At 35.5% G+C, this 17,940-nt stretch overlaps 1 protein-coding gene across 4 annotated transcripts in view; it reads left to right on the top strand.

Annotated features, from left to right (window-relative positions):
* PCGF5 (polycomb group ring finger 5) overlaps nucleotides 1–15,381 on the top strand; it is a 41,416-nt gene extending 26,035 nt beyond the window's left edge. For all 4 annotated transcript variants that reach the window (XM_070944877.1, XM_070944874.1, XM_070944876.1 and 1 more), the window contains exons 8-10: nucleotides 872–961; nucleotides 4,769–4,828; nucleotides 8,602–15,381. In XM_070944877.1, coding sequence (XP_070800978.1) covers nucleotides 872–961; nucleotides 4,769–4,828; nucleotides 8,602–8,649 — 198 coding nt within the window. In that variant the 3' untranslated portion in view covers nucleotides 8,650–15,381. The remainder of the gene's footprint in view (nucleotides 1–871; nucleotides 962–4,768; nucleotides 4,829–8,601) is intronic.
* Nucleotides 15,382–17,940: the final 2,559 nt, after the last annotated feature.

The following is a 17,940-nucleotide window of genomic DNA, read 5'->3' as shown; positions in this document are numbered from 1 at the left end:
ATCTGAAAATTTTTCATCTGAAAAATTGTGTAGTATATTATAATCCAAACAGAATATAAAATCATACTATAAGGCATGTAACTCTGAAATTAGATGTAGATTTATTTTAAAACAATTAAATGCGTAAAGCAATTTTCTTATGTTGTATATATATCAGTATTTATGACTGTATTATTTGGATCACAATTTACTTTAGTATATATGCTTTGTATGCTAATGACCTTAGATTCTGTCCTTGGAAAAAATGCTTTAAAATAATTTTGCAGGTTATGTTAAAGGCCATGCTTGAACCCCTGGAAAATTATTGCTAGAGTGCTGAACTGGATAGCTAAAATAATATAACATCATTTTTTAAAATTTTCTTATGCCAAATAAGACTTTAGTTTTTCTCCTTCCCTCATACAGAAGATATACTGCATATAAAACAGCACAAGATAATTTCCTAATTTGCATATTCATCTTGCCATAAAAAATACAAGTATATAACTCTTCTATCCATTTAAAAACATCCAGTGATTTAATATAAAGACCAAATGAATCCCAAAATAAATATTGGGGGATGGGGGGAAACCAGGCAAATGTACTTAACAGCTGTAATGGATGTTCTATGATTTAAACACTTTATTTTAAGCAGCTTGTTTAGATGGAGAATACAGTTTGCATTTGGGAATAATAATTAAAATCTATGTAAGTAGCTAAAAATAATTTTGTCTGCATTCTTCTTGTTCATTAAATAAGTATCTTGCATAAGAATAATCAAGCTAATATCTTTTTCCTCTTATATATGAATGATTCCCTTTTAGGAAAGATGAACATAGCTCTAAGAATGGTTTTATAATACTTCTTCAAGTAACTGTTTTTTGTTTTAAAGCTGGATGTACTATGCAATGGGGAAATCATGGGGAAGGATCATACTATGGAATTCATCTACATGACAAGATGGAGACTACGAGGCGAAAATGTAAATGAAATAAGTTTTTATTGCTTTTAGTTTATATATAAATATTTATATTAATTATAGGGCTTTTAGTTATGTATTATATTAAATTATATTCCTTTTAAATAGCAATAGACTTATATACACCGCTTCATAGTGCTTTACAGCCCTCTCTAAGCAGTTTACAGAGTCGTCATATTGCCCCCAACAATCTGGGTCCTCATTTTACTGACCTTGGAAGGATAGAAGGCTGAATCAACCTTGAGCTGGTGAGACTCAAACTCCTGGAATGAGCAGTGAGTTAACCCTGCACTACACTATTCTAACCACTCCGCACCATGGCTCTTAAAAAGCTTTTGTGCTTATATGTATGTATGTGTGTGTTTGAGAGAGAGAGAGTGAGACAGAGACAGAGACAGACTGTGTCTTTCTCAATCTTGGGTCATTTCTAGCACCACAGTCTTCTGGACACAGAGCTCTGATGGTACTAGGTTCTGCTGGAGCCACTGTCCCAGCTTAGAGATCACAGCCCTGAGTGCTCCTTCTACCACTGGGACCTCTTTGGCCTTTACTTTTCCATATCCTCTCCAGTTCCTCCTTTAGGCCCTTGGAACTTCTGCAGTTTCTCATACACTGTCTTCCTGATGTTGCTGTAACTTGGCACTGCTACATCTAAAAACAGGACTTCTTGCTGTTTTTTAAAGAATTTTCACTTAACAAAGTACATCTTGTAACAAATGATGAGCTCCTTCTTCTGTTTGTCCTCCTTGTGAAGCAGGAGTGTGGGATTTAAAGGAGATAAATTGCTATTTAAGCATCTTTAGATAAGGGTTAGGCCAACTTACTTCAACTTCCCTCCATCTTCGATACTGCTATTTAAATAGCCCTTTCTAAGCAGTATGGGCACGTGGAATGAATTCTTGCTTACAGGCAAAATAAATCCTTACCTGTTTGTGAGTCCGCTGCTAGAATTCATTGAAAGAATGCCAAAAAGGTAGTAAGGTGTGCAAAAAAACAAATAAAATAGTATAGCAGATATACTGGAGTCATTAAGGTCCTGATTCAACAGCCTCTAGATTCATTCAGAGAATTATCCAGGGAAATTATTCAGGAAAAAGGAAAATCTTAGCAGGAATATCAGCAATAACCAGAAACAGACTACCAAAAAGCACAAAGTGCTTTTATCAAGACTTTGATAAGCAAAAAAATTGGCCAAACACTTCGTGGTTTTTTGGTGGTCTGTTTCTGGTTATTGCTGATATTCCCATTAGATTTCCTGTTACCAGCAGGCAACAGTTCAGATAGATAGACGAAATGGTCAGTGATTGCCAGAATTTTCCTAGGGTGGTGAGAATTACGAAGAAAGAGGGCTTGTCAAACAACTTAGTCTATTTTCATAAAGGGAAGTTGGCAGATACATAACTAAAATTCTACCAAATTCAGAGATCTCTAGGCCAGACAAGGTTAGGATTTGTCATGCCTCTGTTAACTGAAGTCAGGAAAATCTTGACTTTAAACAGGTGGGTATAGTATATAATATTCTTAGCAGGTTTAATATAAATATAAAAGGATTTAGAGGAAGGGCACTGACCTTAGTGACATCTCCAATTAAAGATCATAGAGCAAGTAGTGGACCAACTCTGTTTGAGACTCAGGAGAGTTGCTAGAAGAGGCAATGCCAGTCTAGCTGACCAATAGTTTAATTTTGTTAGTTTTTAGTTTTATCGTTTGATAGTTCCTCCAAGATAAGTGGAAAATGTTAAAATATTTTGATATACACTTCTAACCTGCTATGCCATCATGGTATGGTATAGTAGCATGGTATATATGTGAAAGTTAATTGAAACCATCATGCCTGACACAGCATGATTAAAGAAGCCATTAGTGTCATATTGTAATTGTTATTTCTTGCTGAAAAAGAAGACAGAAATGAAAACCTGTTGAGGATTTTTGCTTTTCAAGACTTTGATGGGTAACTGTTCTGCCTGATATCAGTTCAGATAGACAGAAGAAGTGGAGTCAGTAACGGCCAGAATTTTCCTAAGGCAGTGAGAATCACAAAGAAATCCTCAACCTTCAAGCCTAGAAATGATGTGTCTTTGAACAGCAAGGAAGCAATAAAAAAAGTTTGATACTAAGCTTTTACAGAAACAAAAACTAGAAAAAAAATTGGAGGGGGAGATGTGCTAAAAGAGAGAAGGAATTATTTCAAATTCCATGTGGTGTTCCAACCACGTTCTTCTGCACTGGAAGTATTCTTAAAAACCTTAATTTTTGAGAGGAAAACTGCCATTTCAAGCTTGAAATGAGGTAATCTCAAAATAAGAACAGACAAGGGCAGAATGATATAAGAAAACTCATGGTGCGGTTGTAATGGCCTGTTTCCAACTCAAAACAATCTAAATTTGAAATGTGGGGCATATCTCTACTAAATAACATTTATTTTTCCAAAAACCTAGTTATTTAGATAGCATCCAAGAGCATGAAATTCACAAATGTACAGTTTCAAAAATATGAATTGTAGATAGCACATTGGCATGTGCTATGAAGAAACTCCATATGTTATTTTGGTAAATGACCCAGATAAATTGAAAAAAATTAAATAACAATAATCCAATTAACTTTGAGGTATAAAAAGTGACTTCTCAGATTTCTGAAAATGTCATTTTAAAACAGTATGATAACTATAGATGTATAGTCAAAACAATTGTGACTAGGAAGATAAAATACTCAGGTATAAAAAAAATATTGTCTAGTCTAGTGTTTCATGACAGCAGTTCTCTAGTATGGATATATGTAGGACAGTTACATATTTCTATATCTGCTAACTTATTTTCTCTTTTAATTAAACCTATAGTTTAACTGTCTTCAATGCATTTTGCATGCTTAATAACTATTTACATTTTATCCATGCTTTTGAATATTTAAATGAATCTAAGCAAGTTGGACAGTATACAAAATAATAATTCCCATTATCTAGCATGGAATAGGAGTAGTCTTTGGAACTCCAAATGTTGTTATTACTGAAAATCATTTTAAAAATACATCTCTTTAAAAGTTGCATAATTCGGCAATTTAACAATTGTTATCATTAACTAAAAATAGACGATTACCATTTTTATGAGACCTATTCTTTTACTGAATTCACAATTGGTGTAATTAATGTTAATGTTAATTAAATTTGTTTGCATAGTTTTTGTCTGCAAAATTCCTGGCATTATAGAGATTCAAATTTTTTTGCAAATCTTATTGCTAACCCCTTAATGTTTCTCTTTCCCTCACTGCTGTTCTTATTTTTATTGTGTTGTGTTTTTTAATGACACCTTGCTGCCTTAAAGCATTCATATAAGTCAGGGATACTTTAATTCAAATGAGATTTCCAATATCCACCCTGCCATCTGCCTCCAATTATATCTTGAAGATTATTGTTTTTTAGAGCATCCATGGGTTTTTTTTTGTAGTCAGAATTGGGAGAACAAGAAAGCTGCACATTGGGGAGATGGGTGTGTGGTATGTGTGTGTGTGTGTAATTTTATACATACATACATACATACATACATACATACATACATACATACAGTACATACAGTACATACAGTACATATATACATACATACATACATAATGTTATAGATTCTTAAACATTGTAACTAATGTTATATGTATAATTAATGTTATAGATTCTTTAAAAAAAATTCTGGCAGCCATATAGCTCATTTCTTACGGGTCAGAAAATTACATTCTTGAATATGCAACTATTTTTAAATGACTGATGATCAATGTTCAGTTGTGGATGCCTCTTATCTGATCAGAAAATCATCTCCTTCGCAGTTTCGGTGTCAGAACTGCTCCTCATCACAAGTCTGCTCACAGGATGGCTCTTTTTATCAGGTAAGAGGCACTCCTCGACTGTACACATTGTAGTCATTAAGACATTATCCTTTGAAATTCAGTTTAGGTGGGAGCTGAATGGGTCTTTCATTTTCTTTTGGACTAAGTTCTTTAGACTAAATGTAATTATAAAGACTGAAGCCTTGGTTTTTTGTCTGAATGTTTACCTATATTTTTTTTAAAAAAAAATGCATGGGGCAAGCTATATTCATTAATTTATATCTTGTGTAGCATGCTATAGGCTCTTCATGGGCTCCCAAATTATAAAACCAATTTCGTAAATCAGTTTGAAATAAAGATGAATATGTTGTAATATTACAATAATTTAGTTGAGATTTTCTATGCTGTTGATTAATTGTAGCCTTACAGTAAGGTATGATAGGATACCATGTGCATGAATATTAACCCAGGTTTATTGCAAGTTGACAGTCTTATTTTTTGTAAACTAATCAGGCTTAATGCTATAAAGTATTGCCTTCTTTGAAGCTTTGCTAACTTTAGCAATATTCTATGTAACTCCATTTATATTATCATGACATCATAATGCAGCAATAAGATAATCTGAAAATATTTTGTGTCTACAACCATGGGACATTAGGATTCATGAATAGTGCTATAGATATTTTGGGAAATGAAAATTAATAGAAAATTAGTGAAAATTACTGTAGCCATAGTGTAACTGTTATGGCTACACTATCTTAGTTGAATGATTGGGTGTTATGAATATTTGGTTTCATAGTTTGGAGCTTCAGGAGATAAGAAGCTTAGGATTTTTAAAGTTATTTTTATAAAATGTGAGAATTATACTACAAAAATATTGTGTTTTATATAGCAACCGTACTTTCAAAGAAGGAGAGTTAGTCCACAATGCCATAGGGTATTAAACTTTGTCATAATGGGCTTCCAATCTTAAGCGTTCATAGTATGCTTCAATTTTATGCTGCCCTTCCTTTATAAACTGGAAGCTCCATTTTACTTTGCTCCCCTATTTTATATAACCAGGTATATATATAGTAAGTCACCCTTCCATGGGAGAAATTGAAAAAGCATTATGATCTCTTTATGGTGAGACTGTAAAATACAGTGTTATATCCAGGATTAGAATAAATTTGTTTGAGCAAGATCCATTACACATTGCCATTGAGTTAGTCATGTAAGTATTTTCTAGTAGAGAAAATAATAGAGTCCTTTGAAGTTAGGTGCAGGAAGTATAGCCATAATTCATGTAAATGGACAGTTGCATTGAGGAAAATGCATATCACTGCATTGCCATGTCCCTGTATTTTCAGATTATATCCCTAAGGAATGGGAGATTGTCATAAGGCAGGTATGACTATGCAAATGTTGTTACAGAACATTTCTCATCATTCCTCAACATTGTCAACAGTGGCTGGAGATGGTGAGAATTGGACGTTAGCAACAGGTTGCACATACCTGACATTAGGATGAAAAAATCAGGCCCCAGTACATGGTTAACAAACACTGTTCAGGAATTAATTTTCTATGGCAGTGTTTTTCAACCTTGGCCACTTGAAGATGTGTGGACTTCAACTCCCAGAATTCCACAGCCAGCAAGAGTTGAAGTCCACACATCTTCAAGGGGCCAGGTTGAAAGCCACTGTAATCTAAGGTATTTTTTAAAAATTTCCTTGGCTTTCCGGGATGTAGCCTATTTGCAGCTGTGTAATAGGCATCTGCAAGGGAAGGTAAATCAAAGACATGTCACACAGCCACATACTTTACATGCTTATGTCTGATACTGAGAGGCAAGTACTATTATTATTATTTATTATTATTTATTCAATTTGTATACCGCCCTTCTCCTAGTGGACTAAGGGCGGTGCACAGCCAGAACTAAAATACATAACAATACAAAATTTAAAATTAATTAAAAGAATTATATACTTTGGCCCGAATTAAAACAATGCGAATTAAAACCCATTAACAGATTAAAACTAAACAATTAAAAACTAAAAAAGGGGGCGGGGTTCACGCCAGCCCTGCTTGCTGGAAAAGAAAAGTTTTCAGGGCACGGCGAAAGACCCGGAGATCCGATATCCTTCTTATCTCCGGGGCAAATCGTTCCAGAGGGCAGGAGCTGCCACAGAGAAGGCCCTCCCCCTGGGGGTCACCAGCCGACATTGCCTGGCCGACGGCACCCTGAGGAGTCCCTCTCTGTGGGAGCGTACTGGTCGGTGGGAGGCTATCGGCGGCAGAAGGCGGTCCCGCAAATACCCAGGTCCTATGCCATGGAGCGCTTTAAAGGTGGTAACCAACACCTTGAAGTGCACCCAGAAGACCACTGGAAGCCAATGCACCTCACGCAGGAGAGGTGTCACATGGGAGCGACCCCTCGCTCCCATAATCCCCCGCGCGGCCGCATTCTGCACCAGTTGTAGCCTCCGGGTACTCCTCAAGGGGAGCCCCATGTAGAGAGCATTGCAGTAGTCCAGGCGGGAAGTGACAATCAGTGACTGCGTAAGGAATCCCGATCCAGAAAGGGATGCAACTGGCGAATCAGGCGGACCTGATAAAAAGCCCCCCTGGCCACAGCCGTCATATGGTCTTCTAAAGACAGCCGTGCATCCAGGAGGACGCCCAAGTTGCGAGCCCTATCCGTGGGGGCCAATAACTCGCCCCCAATAGCCAGCGATGGCACCAGCTGGCTATATCGGGACGCCGGAAGCCACAGCCACTCGGTCTTGGAAGGGTTGAGTCGGAGCCTGTTACTCCCCATCCAGATCCGCATGGCCTCCAGGCACTGGGACATCACTTCAAGGGCATCGTTGGGATGGCCTGGGGTGGAGATGTACAGCTGCGAATCATCAGCGTACTGATGGAACTCCACCCCAAAGCCACGGATGATCTCACCCAGTGGCTTCACATAAATGTTGAACAGAAGGGGCGAGAGGACTGACCCCTGAGGCACCCCACAAACAAGGCGCCTTGGGGTCGACCTCTGCCCCCCTGCCAACACCGACTGCGACCGGTCGGAGAGATAGGAGGAGAACCACCGCAAAACAGTGCCCCCCCATGGGGTTTGTATCATGATGGTTCCTGACATTATCTTTGCATCATCACAGTGTATAACAGGTGAATTATGGTCTGCTTGGGAATTTTAAAGACAGCATCCTTAAATGAAGATTAGGCCCAATCAGAACAACTGGTGAAAATTACTTTTTTTTTTTTAATGCAATCGAGTACAACACTAACCTCAGTGCTCAGCATAGTGTTACTGTGAGGACAATTATTAGCAGCAGTAGGTTCTTACAGTCCTGGATACTACTTCTTAGGTACCTTGTATATATTCTTTTGTTTAATTTTTTAAATTGCTAGTTTCTTCCTATTTAATGATGGTACTCTATGTATCCATAGAGAGAATTAAAATGACTTCAATACTGAAAACAACTGGTTCAGGAACAACTTCCCCTCCATCTTCATAGGGGGCGATTGCTTTCATTAGCCTGTCCAGCAATCCTTCTGTAGGTAATGAGGAATTGCTTAGGAAGAAAAGTGCTAGTGAATTCAGATTGTTGAGAACATGGCCAATTTATTTTTCAACTTGAGAATATTGATTAGTTTATTGATGAGCCAGGGGGACATGAGAATTTAAGTTATACAACTCTTACCCTTGTATTATTTTGTTCCTCTTAACATTGATGAGGAAGGACTTACTAACTAAATTCTGTTGAATCGTTAAGTCATTATACTGCTTGTTTATTTATGTTCTACCTGCTATTATTGTTTCTGTTCTGTTTTCATTGTGGTTTTAGTCTTATCCCATGGTACTCCAGTATCGACCCAGAATTGACTTCAGTTAAACCAAAGGGCCAGATTCTACTGAGATTAAACCTGCACTATGTTGTTTACCCATCGACAGATTGCACAATGAATGGATGTGCCTGGATTGGGGGGGAGGGGGGGAAACCACTCGAATTTCAACCTGCGAATATGGACTTCTCTTCAGCTGATCAATTACTTTGCCCCTGCTGTTAGAGTAAACCAAGTGCCATTCTGCAACTGAAACATTCATGATATATTTGTGGCATCAAAAGACTGTAAATTATAGCCAAATCATTAAATGTATAGTCAAGAATCAATCTCTTGAATATTTGCTTTGCCTGATAGAAAACTTAAATGGTTCCATAACACCGAATACATTAGAAAAAATAGCTGTCTTCTATTTCTCTTGTGGTATTATTGTTCTTTTTCCCCACATGTACTGTTTTACTGAAGAAAAAGTTGTTTAAAAGTACTGTATAAAAGGTTAAAAACTATACCTTTAAATATTTTGTATATAATACATGTTTCAGAAAAGTGGTTATTTTACCACTACTTTTACTCGTTCAGCTTCTCATAGAATCTGATGTAGTTCACTCATTAATATGCAGTGATCATTTAGCAGTATCTGAACAGTCAGATTTTGTATCAAAGAAGTTGAAAACATCCAGACTGAATTGAACTTGACTGGTACAATATCAAATGATCTCCTTTCAATGATTCACAAAACTTATTTAAAGTTTTGATTTGGAGTAATAGCACATTGGTACATGTGCAGCAGGTAAAATAAGAGTTTTTAAAAGAAGAGATATTTTAAATTATATTGTAATTTAACTAAAAAGAAAAACTATTGTGAAAACTTTATTCTCAAAGTGTTGGTTATATTTTTAATTGTTGCTTTCCCTTTGAAATTTGGTAATAATACTAGAAAGTTGTGGGTTGAAATTGGTGGTCTTAAATGTGTTGGATTACAGCCACTGGAATGGCATCTGCTTCTGTATTCTTTAAACATATTCAGTAATATGCATCAGTACATTATAAAATGAGCCAGTTTAATTGCATCACAGGCACGGTCTAGGTTTACCAGGAATCTTACTGTTGTTATGAAATGGGTTGTCAAGTGTGAAACTCAAGTAAATTTGAATGGTTACAAAGCTATCTGACCAAAACTACTGGCTGTTCAGGGTGTTTGGTTTTTTTTTTTTTTTCATAACAGTAGTGTTCAAAAATATTAATGGTTGCCTTAGGTATTATATGTGAATTCTTTCTTGTTCAATAATGTTGTGCTATGGATATTACTACAGAAATCACAATGTATTGTATACTGTTTTTTCTCGTCTTCCATTACTTTTTTGCAGTTAAAAACAAAGGTAACAGTCAAATTTAACGATTTGTACAATTTTTAATAAACAACATTCTTTATATAGTAAATTACATATCATAAGACAAGTAATTCACTCTAGAAAACTACTGAGTTTTGGAAACTAAGCTCGAATACTGTATGCCTTCCTTGTAATACAGGGGTCTTGTAAGTAAGAATATGTAAAGTAGATCATTATTTCTAGAGGAAAAACGTGCTATTTGCACCAGGTCAAATCCCACGCTAATAGACTTGGTTCTAAGGTTCTAGTCCAGAGTAATCAGCTGTAGATTACAATATTGTACAATTCTTGTTATGCTTGGGGCCAGCACTTTCTGACGAATGTATTCTCAGTTAAATGTTAAATCATCTGTTAACTGTTCCTAGCTCATTGAAAAAGTATCATTTGTACATGCTTCTTTTATTAGATGCAATAGGTTGGATCCAAATGCCAGTTTCAGCTCTTGCCTAGTGGAGTTTTCTTTTCTTTTCTTTTTTGCCTAGTTAAATGTGCCCCTTGGCATATCAAAAAAATATTTTTGCCGTTCCCTTCTATTTTCAAAGCAGCTGATACGTTGCTTTTGAAACTACTTTTACATATACGAAACTTTGGGCCCATGAAACTCATTCTGTGAATCTTAGTCAGAATTTTGTATATTCTGATTGGGTTTACCCATTGTGCTTTGTCATCACAAAGTTTGTTTGGTTTTGGCTTAGCTTACGCTGTGAACCCATGTGGGGTTGTAAACTATGATTGATGACTTTGAAGACATATTAACCCAGCCAGTTTTGATTTATCCAATGAATCAATCATGCCATAATACCGAAGAAGTCGGATCTAGTTGGGGACCTGATTACATAAAGTTGTACATAAAGCTCTTTCAGTCTTCAGTTTAACTTGTATATAATGACAACAGATTTCTTAATGCATTCAGTGTCTTAAGAGTGGCTTTGAATATTCCCTTCAAGCAAGGGGGTAAAAGATATATATGTGATTTGTGGGTTTTGTTCCATAATTCTGGATAACACCCAAAGCTGCAATTCCCGTATTCCTGGAATAAATGACTATGAACCTAGAAATATGTATGGCTCCTCATGGAGAGAATACATAGGGCATTACTTTCTACTTTATCCCAAACCCTAGGAAATGGATGCATAGTTCAAATTTTCAGGGCTTTTGGGTGAATCTAAATTTACCTCCTCCTAAGACATCTTATCAATACAGATCAGTCCTACATAATGCCTTTATCACTTTTTTCTGGTATTTTTTGCAATTAATTGAAAGATCTTCCACTACTGTTGAGCTAACATGGCTAATTCATCAGCAATGAGACTTATCTGTCCCAATACTAATAGGAAGCATCTAGTCTTTTTCTCATGTCAGCACTCTTTCAGGCTGAGCATTGTTAAAATTAAACATCCATGCAACTGTAAAAGCATTCTTGATTTTACAATTAAGTATGTGCACAATTTCTGTTTCAGGTTTTCCTCTGAGGAATGAGTAATTATTGCTTTATCTTGTCTCATTAGAAGAAATGTATTATTCCATAGGTTAATTCCAACTGGTCTGTGTTACATTTCCAATCTCCTATTTCTTATTATATTGTAGTGGACTGAAGTATTTTGTCCAAAATACTTTCCAAAATATTTTCTGCTGTAATATTTTGCCAAAATATTTTCTGCTGTACCTAGCAGGGATTTTGCCTTTTGCTATACAAAAGGACCATATGAAAACAAATGTTTTGGGCTCTGAGAAAAAAAAAAACAAAACCTTTCAACAACAATTCAATGAATTTCCAGATTTCAGAACTAGCTTATTTCATTTTTGTAATATGATTTAACCGTGATTAGTAAGAGATTTCCCAATTGAGTTTGGGGGGGGAGCATAAAAGTCCAAGATATGACTTCTCAGCTGTGAAAGTAAAAGCCTTAAAATATTTCTTGCACATCTAACCTCCTTGTGGCCTACAAATTTGCATTTCTGATACAGGTGCATTGTACCTCTACACTGTAGATGCTTATTGTCAAAATTCACAACATGTTAATATAGTGTTAGAGAATCTGAGCATTTCTTTGTAAAACATGAAGAGAGGCTTTTATATAGCCACTGAACCAAAAATCCTTTTACTTTACAATAATTTTCCACAAGCGACACAAAGGAAATGGAATTATCCATTAAAAGCAATAATAAAAAAAATTAGTTGGGGAGTAGATTCCCTTTTCATCAGTATCCTATTCACTTTAGATGCTTATGAATGTGGCACCATGTGCTCAGGCTTATTTCAAAATACGTCCTTTTCTCTGAACAAGAGGAAACTGCAGGAGGGTCTACAGCAGGGGGTGTCAAACTTGTGGCCCACCAGCTGGATGCATCATGCGCTGATCACACCAACGCCCGGTTTAGCAAAGGGGGGGAAAGTCGTGATATGTCACGTGATGCCGCCATGATGACGCGAGTTTGACACCCCTGGTCTACAGGGTGTCCATGACTTGTGTGCCATGATGACATGATCATGAGGTGACTTTACCTACTTGCATCATATGCCATGAGGCCATTGATATAAGTTGTATGACCACATCATTTGTCCAGTGATGTTTAGCTGTTGCTGTGACTCACATACACAGTACATTGCTGCTAGGAAGTACCACAGTTCAGGGGAGAAGCTAAATCTTTTTAAGTAGAAAAGTCTTGAAATAAATGGCATCTTCAGTTAAAAAAATGAATTCTATTTAGAAGTATAGATAATTCCCCTACATTATGTGGAGATAGTACTAAGTTGATAGAAAGCACTACTGTAAAACATTTTAATATACTGTATTTTGAAAGAGAATGTGCTTGCTATATTGAAGCAAATGTCTTTATTTAAATGTTACGGTTTAGATTTATCTGTCTGCACAAACACAAAGGTAATACTTTTTTGTTTGTTTGTTGCTTTTGTTAATGAAATTTTAGCTAGCTAGCTGTAATACACTTTCCAGTTACCTTTATGACAAGTGACCTGCCATTTTTAATGGAAGCTCATCTCAAATTCTTACATGGTGCAATTATGTTAAATAAACTATGGAAATCTATAGAGTATTAAAATATTCAGTTCTCCAAGAGAGAAAGCTGATGCTTGCCATTATTTACATGGAAAGTATGATGAGTGCCGTGCAGGAAGAAAAACATTCTGATTATTTTTGAGTTACTAAAACAAAATAGATTGAATATGCAGGGGGGTCCATTGATTTTGTATGTGTGATAAGAAGATTGTAATAATAGAAAAGAAAAATTTGCAAAATGTCTAACATTTTTTTTAAAAATTACCAAAAGTTACTTGCTTCAAAAATATTTTCCTTCCTTCCTTCCTTCCTTCCTTCCTTCCTTCCTTCCTTCCTTCCTTCCTTCCTTCCTTCGTTCCTTCTTGTTCTTGTTCTTGTTCTTTCCCGTTCTTTCTCTCTTACTCTCTCTCTGTCTTTCTCACTTTCTTTCTCTTTCTTTCTTTCACATTTTTACTTCCTGAATTGTTGGGTTGAAATTTAAGTTTCCTTAGAATTGATCTTGCTAATCTTTTTTTTAAGCCTAATTTTATAGAAATAACTTATATTTTTATTAAAATATTTATATGAATTGAAAGTAAATGCTCTGTTAGAATCTTCCTAAACTGCAAAACATGCTAGTTGTAAATACTGGAGTTACAACCCATAATATCATGAAAACACTAGATTTCAGAAGGTTGATTATTAATTACCCTCTGGTTCTCAGTGATGTTTTCTAGCTTGGGGGAGGCAGGTGCAGAGAAGCCATTTTCAAAGTAATTCTGAGTAACACTGTCCCTGCCCCCCGCCTGCCCAGGATTCAGGAAGTACAAATTTCAGATTTCTGTTTTTATTGTTGTTGGCTGTAATTTATTTAGCCAAAAATCCAATACGCTCTTACTCTACAAAGCACAAAAATGAACAAATTGGTAGCCTTTTTAAATAATTATGGTTTCACAATAACCTATTTAACACAAGTGATAAAATATTAGCATTTGCTTTACAAATTTTTACTATATTTTACATTAAAACTGATTTCATTAACACCTGTCCTATTTACAGGTAAAACAATGTTGGGTATTAATTTTCCCCCAAAATAATTTAATGGAAAACCTTAAAGGACGCTGTTTTTTAAAATATTTTCTTCTAAAAGTATCTAAAAAGTATACTTTGCTAGAATTGAGAACTATAAAATATCAATAGGCCTTTTCATTTTTAACAATCAGCCAAAATGAAGAAATGATGCTATTCTTTAAAAAAAACATATTCCAGATAACTTCTGGAAAATAAAATTGGAAATAAAACATGCATAATTTCGTGGGGCTAAAAAACATATCTAAGACTGTCTTTTTAAGTTCCAAAAAATGACAAAAAACATGTAGTAATTCTCTTTGTACTTCTTTCTGATTATCACTATAAAAACTCTTGCAATATATAGACAATGTACAATATTCCATTGCTATATCTTTTTTTTAACGTTGGAAATATTTTTCAGAGCTTTTTTTTGGTCAAAATTAGTAATACCTTAAGAAACCTTTTTGTGGTTGTAAAGGTTAGATTATGAATTTTCAAATTGAAGTGAAAAGGGGTCATTATTAATGACTTGGTGTCTCCTACTTGTTAAAATATGTATTTTTGTAAAAGAAATGCACTTGTAAATATTCAATCAACCTATGTTTTGTTTTGGAAAAAAAATGTTGCTGCTTAGGGAATTACCTAGAAACGGTATTGCTTTGTATTCATGACAAATTCATTCTGTTCCTGTTTAAATAGTTACAGCAGAGCTAGATGCATTTTATATATGGACTTAACCCAAATATGTCTTGAGCATGCCACAAGAGTTTCTCATTAAATTCACCTGAAGGCAGAATATACATTGGTGCCGTGTTTTCATCTTCTGTATTAGTTTGGTGGTGTCTTATAATTTCTATTTTTGTCATTGTGACATAACAAGTTTGTTATGAGAGCTGCAATCCAGAATAATCGCAGCAAAGGATATTTTCAGTGTGCAAAGTCTAAAAGGGCTTTCAGATTTTGAAATGAAAAACACTAGCAGTGCAAGCACAGAAAAAGGACTTGGAACAGTCACAGTAAAAAAAGAAAATCAAGGAGATTGGTCACCAAAATGTTATCTACGATGCCCCGAATTCTATCACCAATAGACAAGCCCTCTATGTGGGGTACTTGTACAACTGAACACTAAGCAAATATAGATATGGGCCTTTTCTAGAGCCCAATTTCATGCCTTCAGTTCTACTAGAGAGGAGATTTCATGGGACTCCTCATTCACAGAGACTTTGCAATGATTTTAATTAGTTATGCTGTTTTATTGTCCTATTTTTTCTTCTTCCCCAGTAACTAATTGCTATATTAAACTATTTCTCTTTTTACTGTACTCTTTTATTTAAAAGCTGGTTTATTTAAAAGCTGAGTAACTCTTAATTAGCATGGTTGATCCATTGCCCAGCCATTCATAAGTCTACTATTATGGTTCATTGCAGTCAGCAAGATATTCAGAGTGAATTTGGCATTTTCAAGTTCTATCAAGTTCTAACCAAGGATCAGCTATTAATTATATTATATTCATTATATACTGATTATCAAGCTGCTGTCCTTCAGACTGCATTGATTGCTAATATCAAGAATATCTATATCATAAGCTGCTGACAGAAATCCCAGCCTGTACATCCTATATGCTGCAACATGCTTCTAGCTCATTGGATAAAACTTATAAAAATTAAGTCAGGCAAATTGTAAAAATAATTTGCTGTTTAGCATCATATTGCTACTTTTTGAAAGCAATATATGTGTTATGATACCTAACTTGCAGCCTATGACAAACATTTTTCTGGCCCTTTTATTTTCTGTATATTTTGTGCTAAATTATTCAGATCATGTGTAAAAAAATCTCATTTGTAATGGCTTTAAAGGAATAGGTATGTTGGGAACAAGTATATGAAGATATCTTCATATGAACTGTAGAAACTCAAAAATACTTCAGTCTCAGAATTGTAATTTTTCATGCACCACTGATTATAATTTAATTTGATTTCATTTAATCTTTGCCCATTCTTATTTTTTCTGAAGTTGAATATTTAGGTCTGAATGCAAAAGGCCACATGGGCTTTTCAGAACTTTCTTCTACAGAGCCCTGGAGGCTATGTCCCTACTGAGGGTTAGAAACAAGAAAGCACAAATGCAAGGACTACCAAGCCAATGAGTTATGTGTGGTTATTTGATGAGTCTTCCTAGTCTATTTTATGTGATGCCTTTAATAACTTAGTAGGTATTTTTTTTTCCAGTTATGGAATTCTATTATTTTAGAAATGCAGATGTTGAGGCTTAAATCTAAAAACAGAAAGGAGAAACAGAAGCAGTTAAAGAATTGACAAATGAGCCATTAGACAAAACACACTTTGATTTAGCAATGTAAAGAAATGTAAACATGATTATATGAGACAACCAGCGAAGGTAACAGAAGTGGCGGTAGTTCATAAGCATTGAACTTAGTGTAGAGTTCATGAAAAATGGTTAGTACCTAAAAGGGAAGTCACTGTTAAATTAAGCTCAACATCTGGTGATTTTATGGACATTTCCAGGCAGCTTTTGAGGCCAAAATATAGAATACTGCAATTCACTGTAGCAGTGTACAGTAAGTACATGATTATATGAAAAACGTTCAAACATGTATTGCTCTGATTCACAGATTATTGTTATCTGGTTTATGTCCTTCATCCAGGAGCTCAAAATAAAGTACAGGATACCTTCCTGGTTTTTTCCAACAATAACCCTGTGAGGTATGATGGGCTGGGAGAGAGTGACTGACATGAAGTCACCGAAGGATCGTCTGTGACGGAGGCTGAAGTAGAAGTTTCCTTTTTCCTTCTTAGTCTAACACCACACTGGCTGTCCAGCATTTTCTTATTGAGCATTAATGTTTTTCCAAATCATGTATCGTGAAGAAACCAAGCCCTTTTAGGCAAAATGCTCCATCTGCTGGCCTATTTATTAATGCTTAACTCGTTTTTCAGTTCTATCTTGATGTAATTTCTACCGAAGGAAAGTTTGGTTTTTAATATTTTTGAGGCTGTAACCTTTAAGAAACCACTGCAGGGCTTCTGCAGCCCACGGAGGTGTTTTGTTTCCTGTGGGGATAGCTTCTGACATCATCAGTCTTTCGATTCTTGAGCTCAGCTTCAGCACTTTAGTTTATTCTGAAAGCAGGGCTTGCACAATACCTGAAATTTACATGCACATATAGACATGCATCAGGATTTGGAATTTCCCGTTTTATGAGGTATCCATTTACAAACAAGTTTTCACCTTGTCCGTCCATTCTGCTTAGGCTTCTGGATGTAGGCTCACCCTCCTGTCAGCATGATGGGACAACTGGAGAAGGATTTTGAGTGCATGTTTACCCACCATAGGGGCACAGCTGCCATGTGGAAAAGCTCTTGATTGAAGATTTACATTCCAGCATGTTCACAGCCATATCAGCTCAAGTTTACCGCATGTCATTAACTATCCTATCCAGGGAAATTCATCAACATTTTTACAGCCAATCATTCCAGGAGAAATGAGGGAAGAATGCTGCCAAGTTATAACAGTTTGAAAGGTAAGCATAGATCTGAAGAATTTCACATTCATTTAAATATGGTTTGCGTGCCAAAGATTGGAAATCTATGCTCTGAAAAGCTTCTTGGTATGAACACTATATATTTATTAATAAAGCTATGGATATATGTGTGTGTGTGTGCCTACAAGTCTAATTTGTGCAATAATTCTGTGTTCCACAACATTTTCATATTTCCTTTATCAATCGTCCTAACATTAACTTAATCTAGAGTAAATTTACCGTCATCTTGTTAGATAAGCCACCCAATTGTTAAGTCTGGAAAATACACAGGGCCCTTCTTTTCCACATGAAACAGGGTTTGCCGGTTTCTACTTAGCT

This window comes from Pituophis catenifer, unplaced genomic scaffold (assembly GCF_029215685.1).
Source record: "Pituophis catenifer annectens isolate HBS135680 unplaced genomic scaffold, rPitCat1.0.hap2 SCAF_6, whole genome shotgun sequence".
Lineage (NCBI taxonomy): Eukaryota > Metazoa > Chordata > Lepidosauria > Squamata > Colubridae > Pituophis > Pituophis catenifer.
Note: the sequence above shows the minus strand (reverse complement) of the source record. Positions and strands in the feature narration are given on the sequence as shown.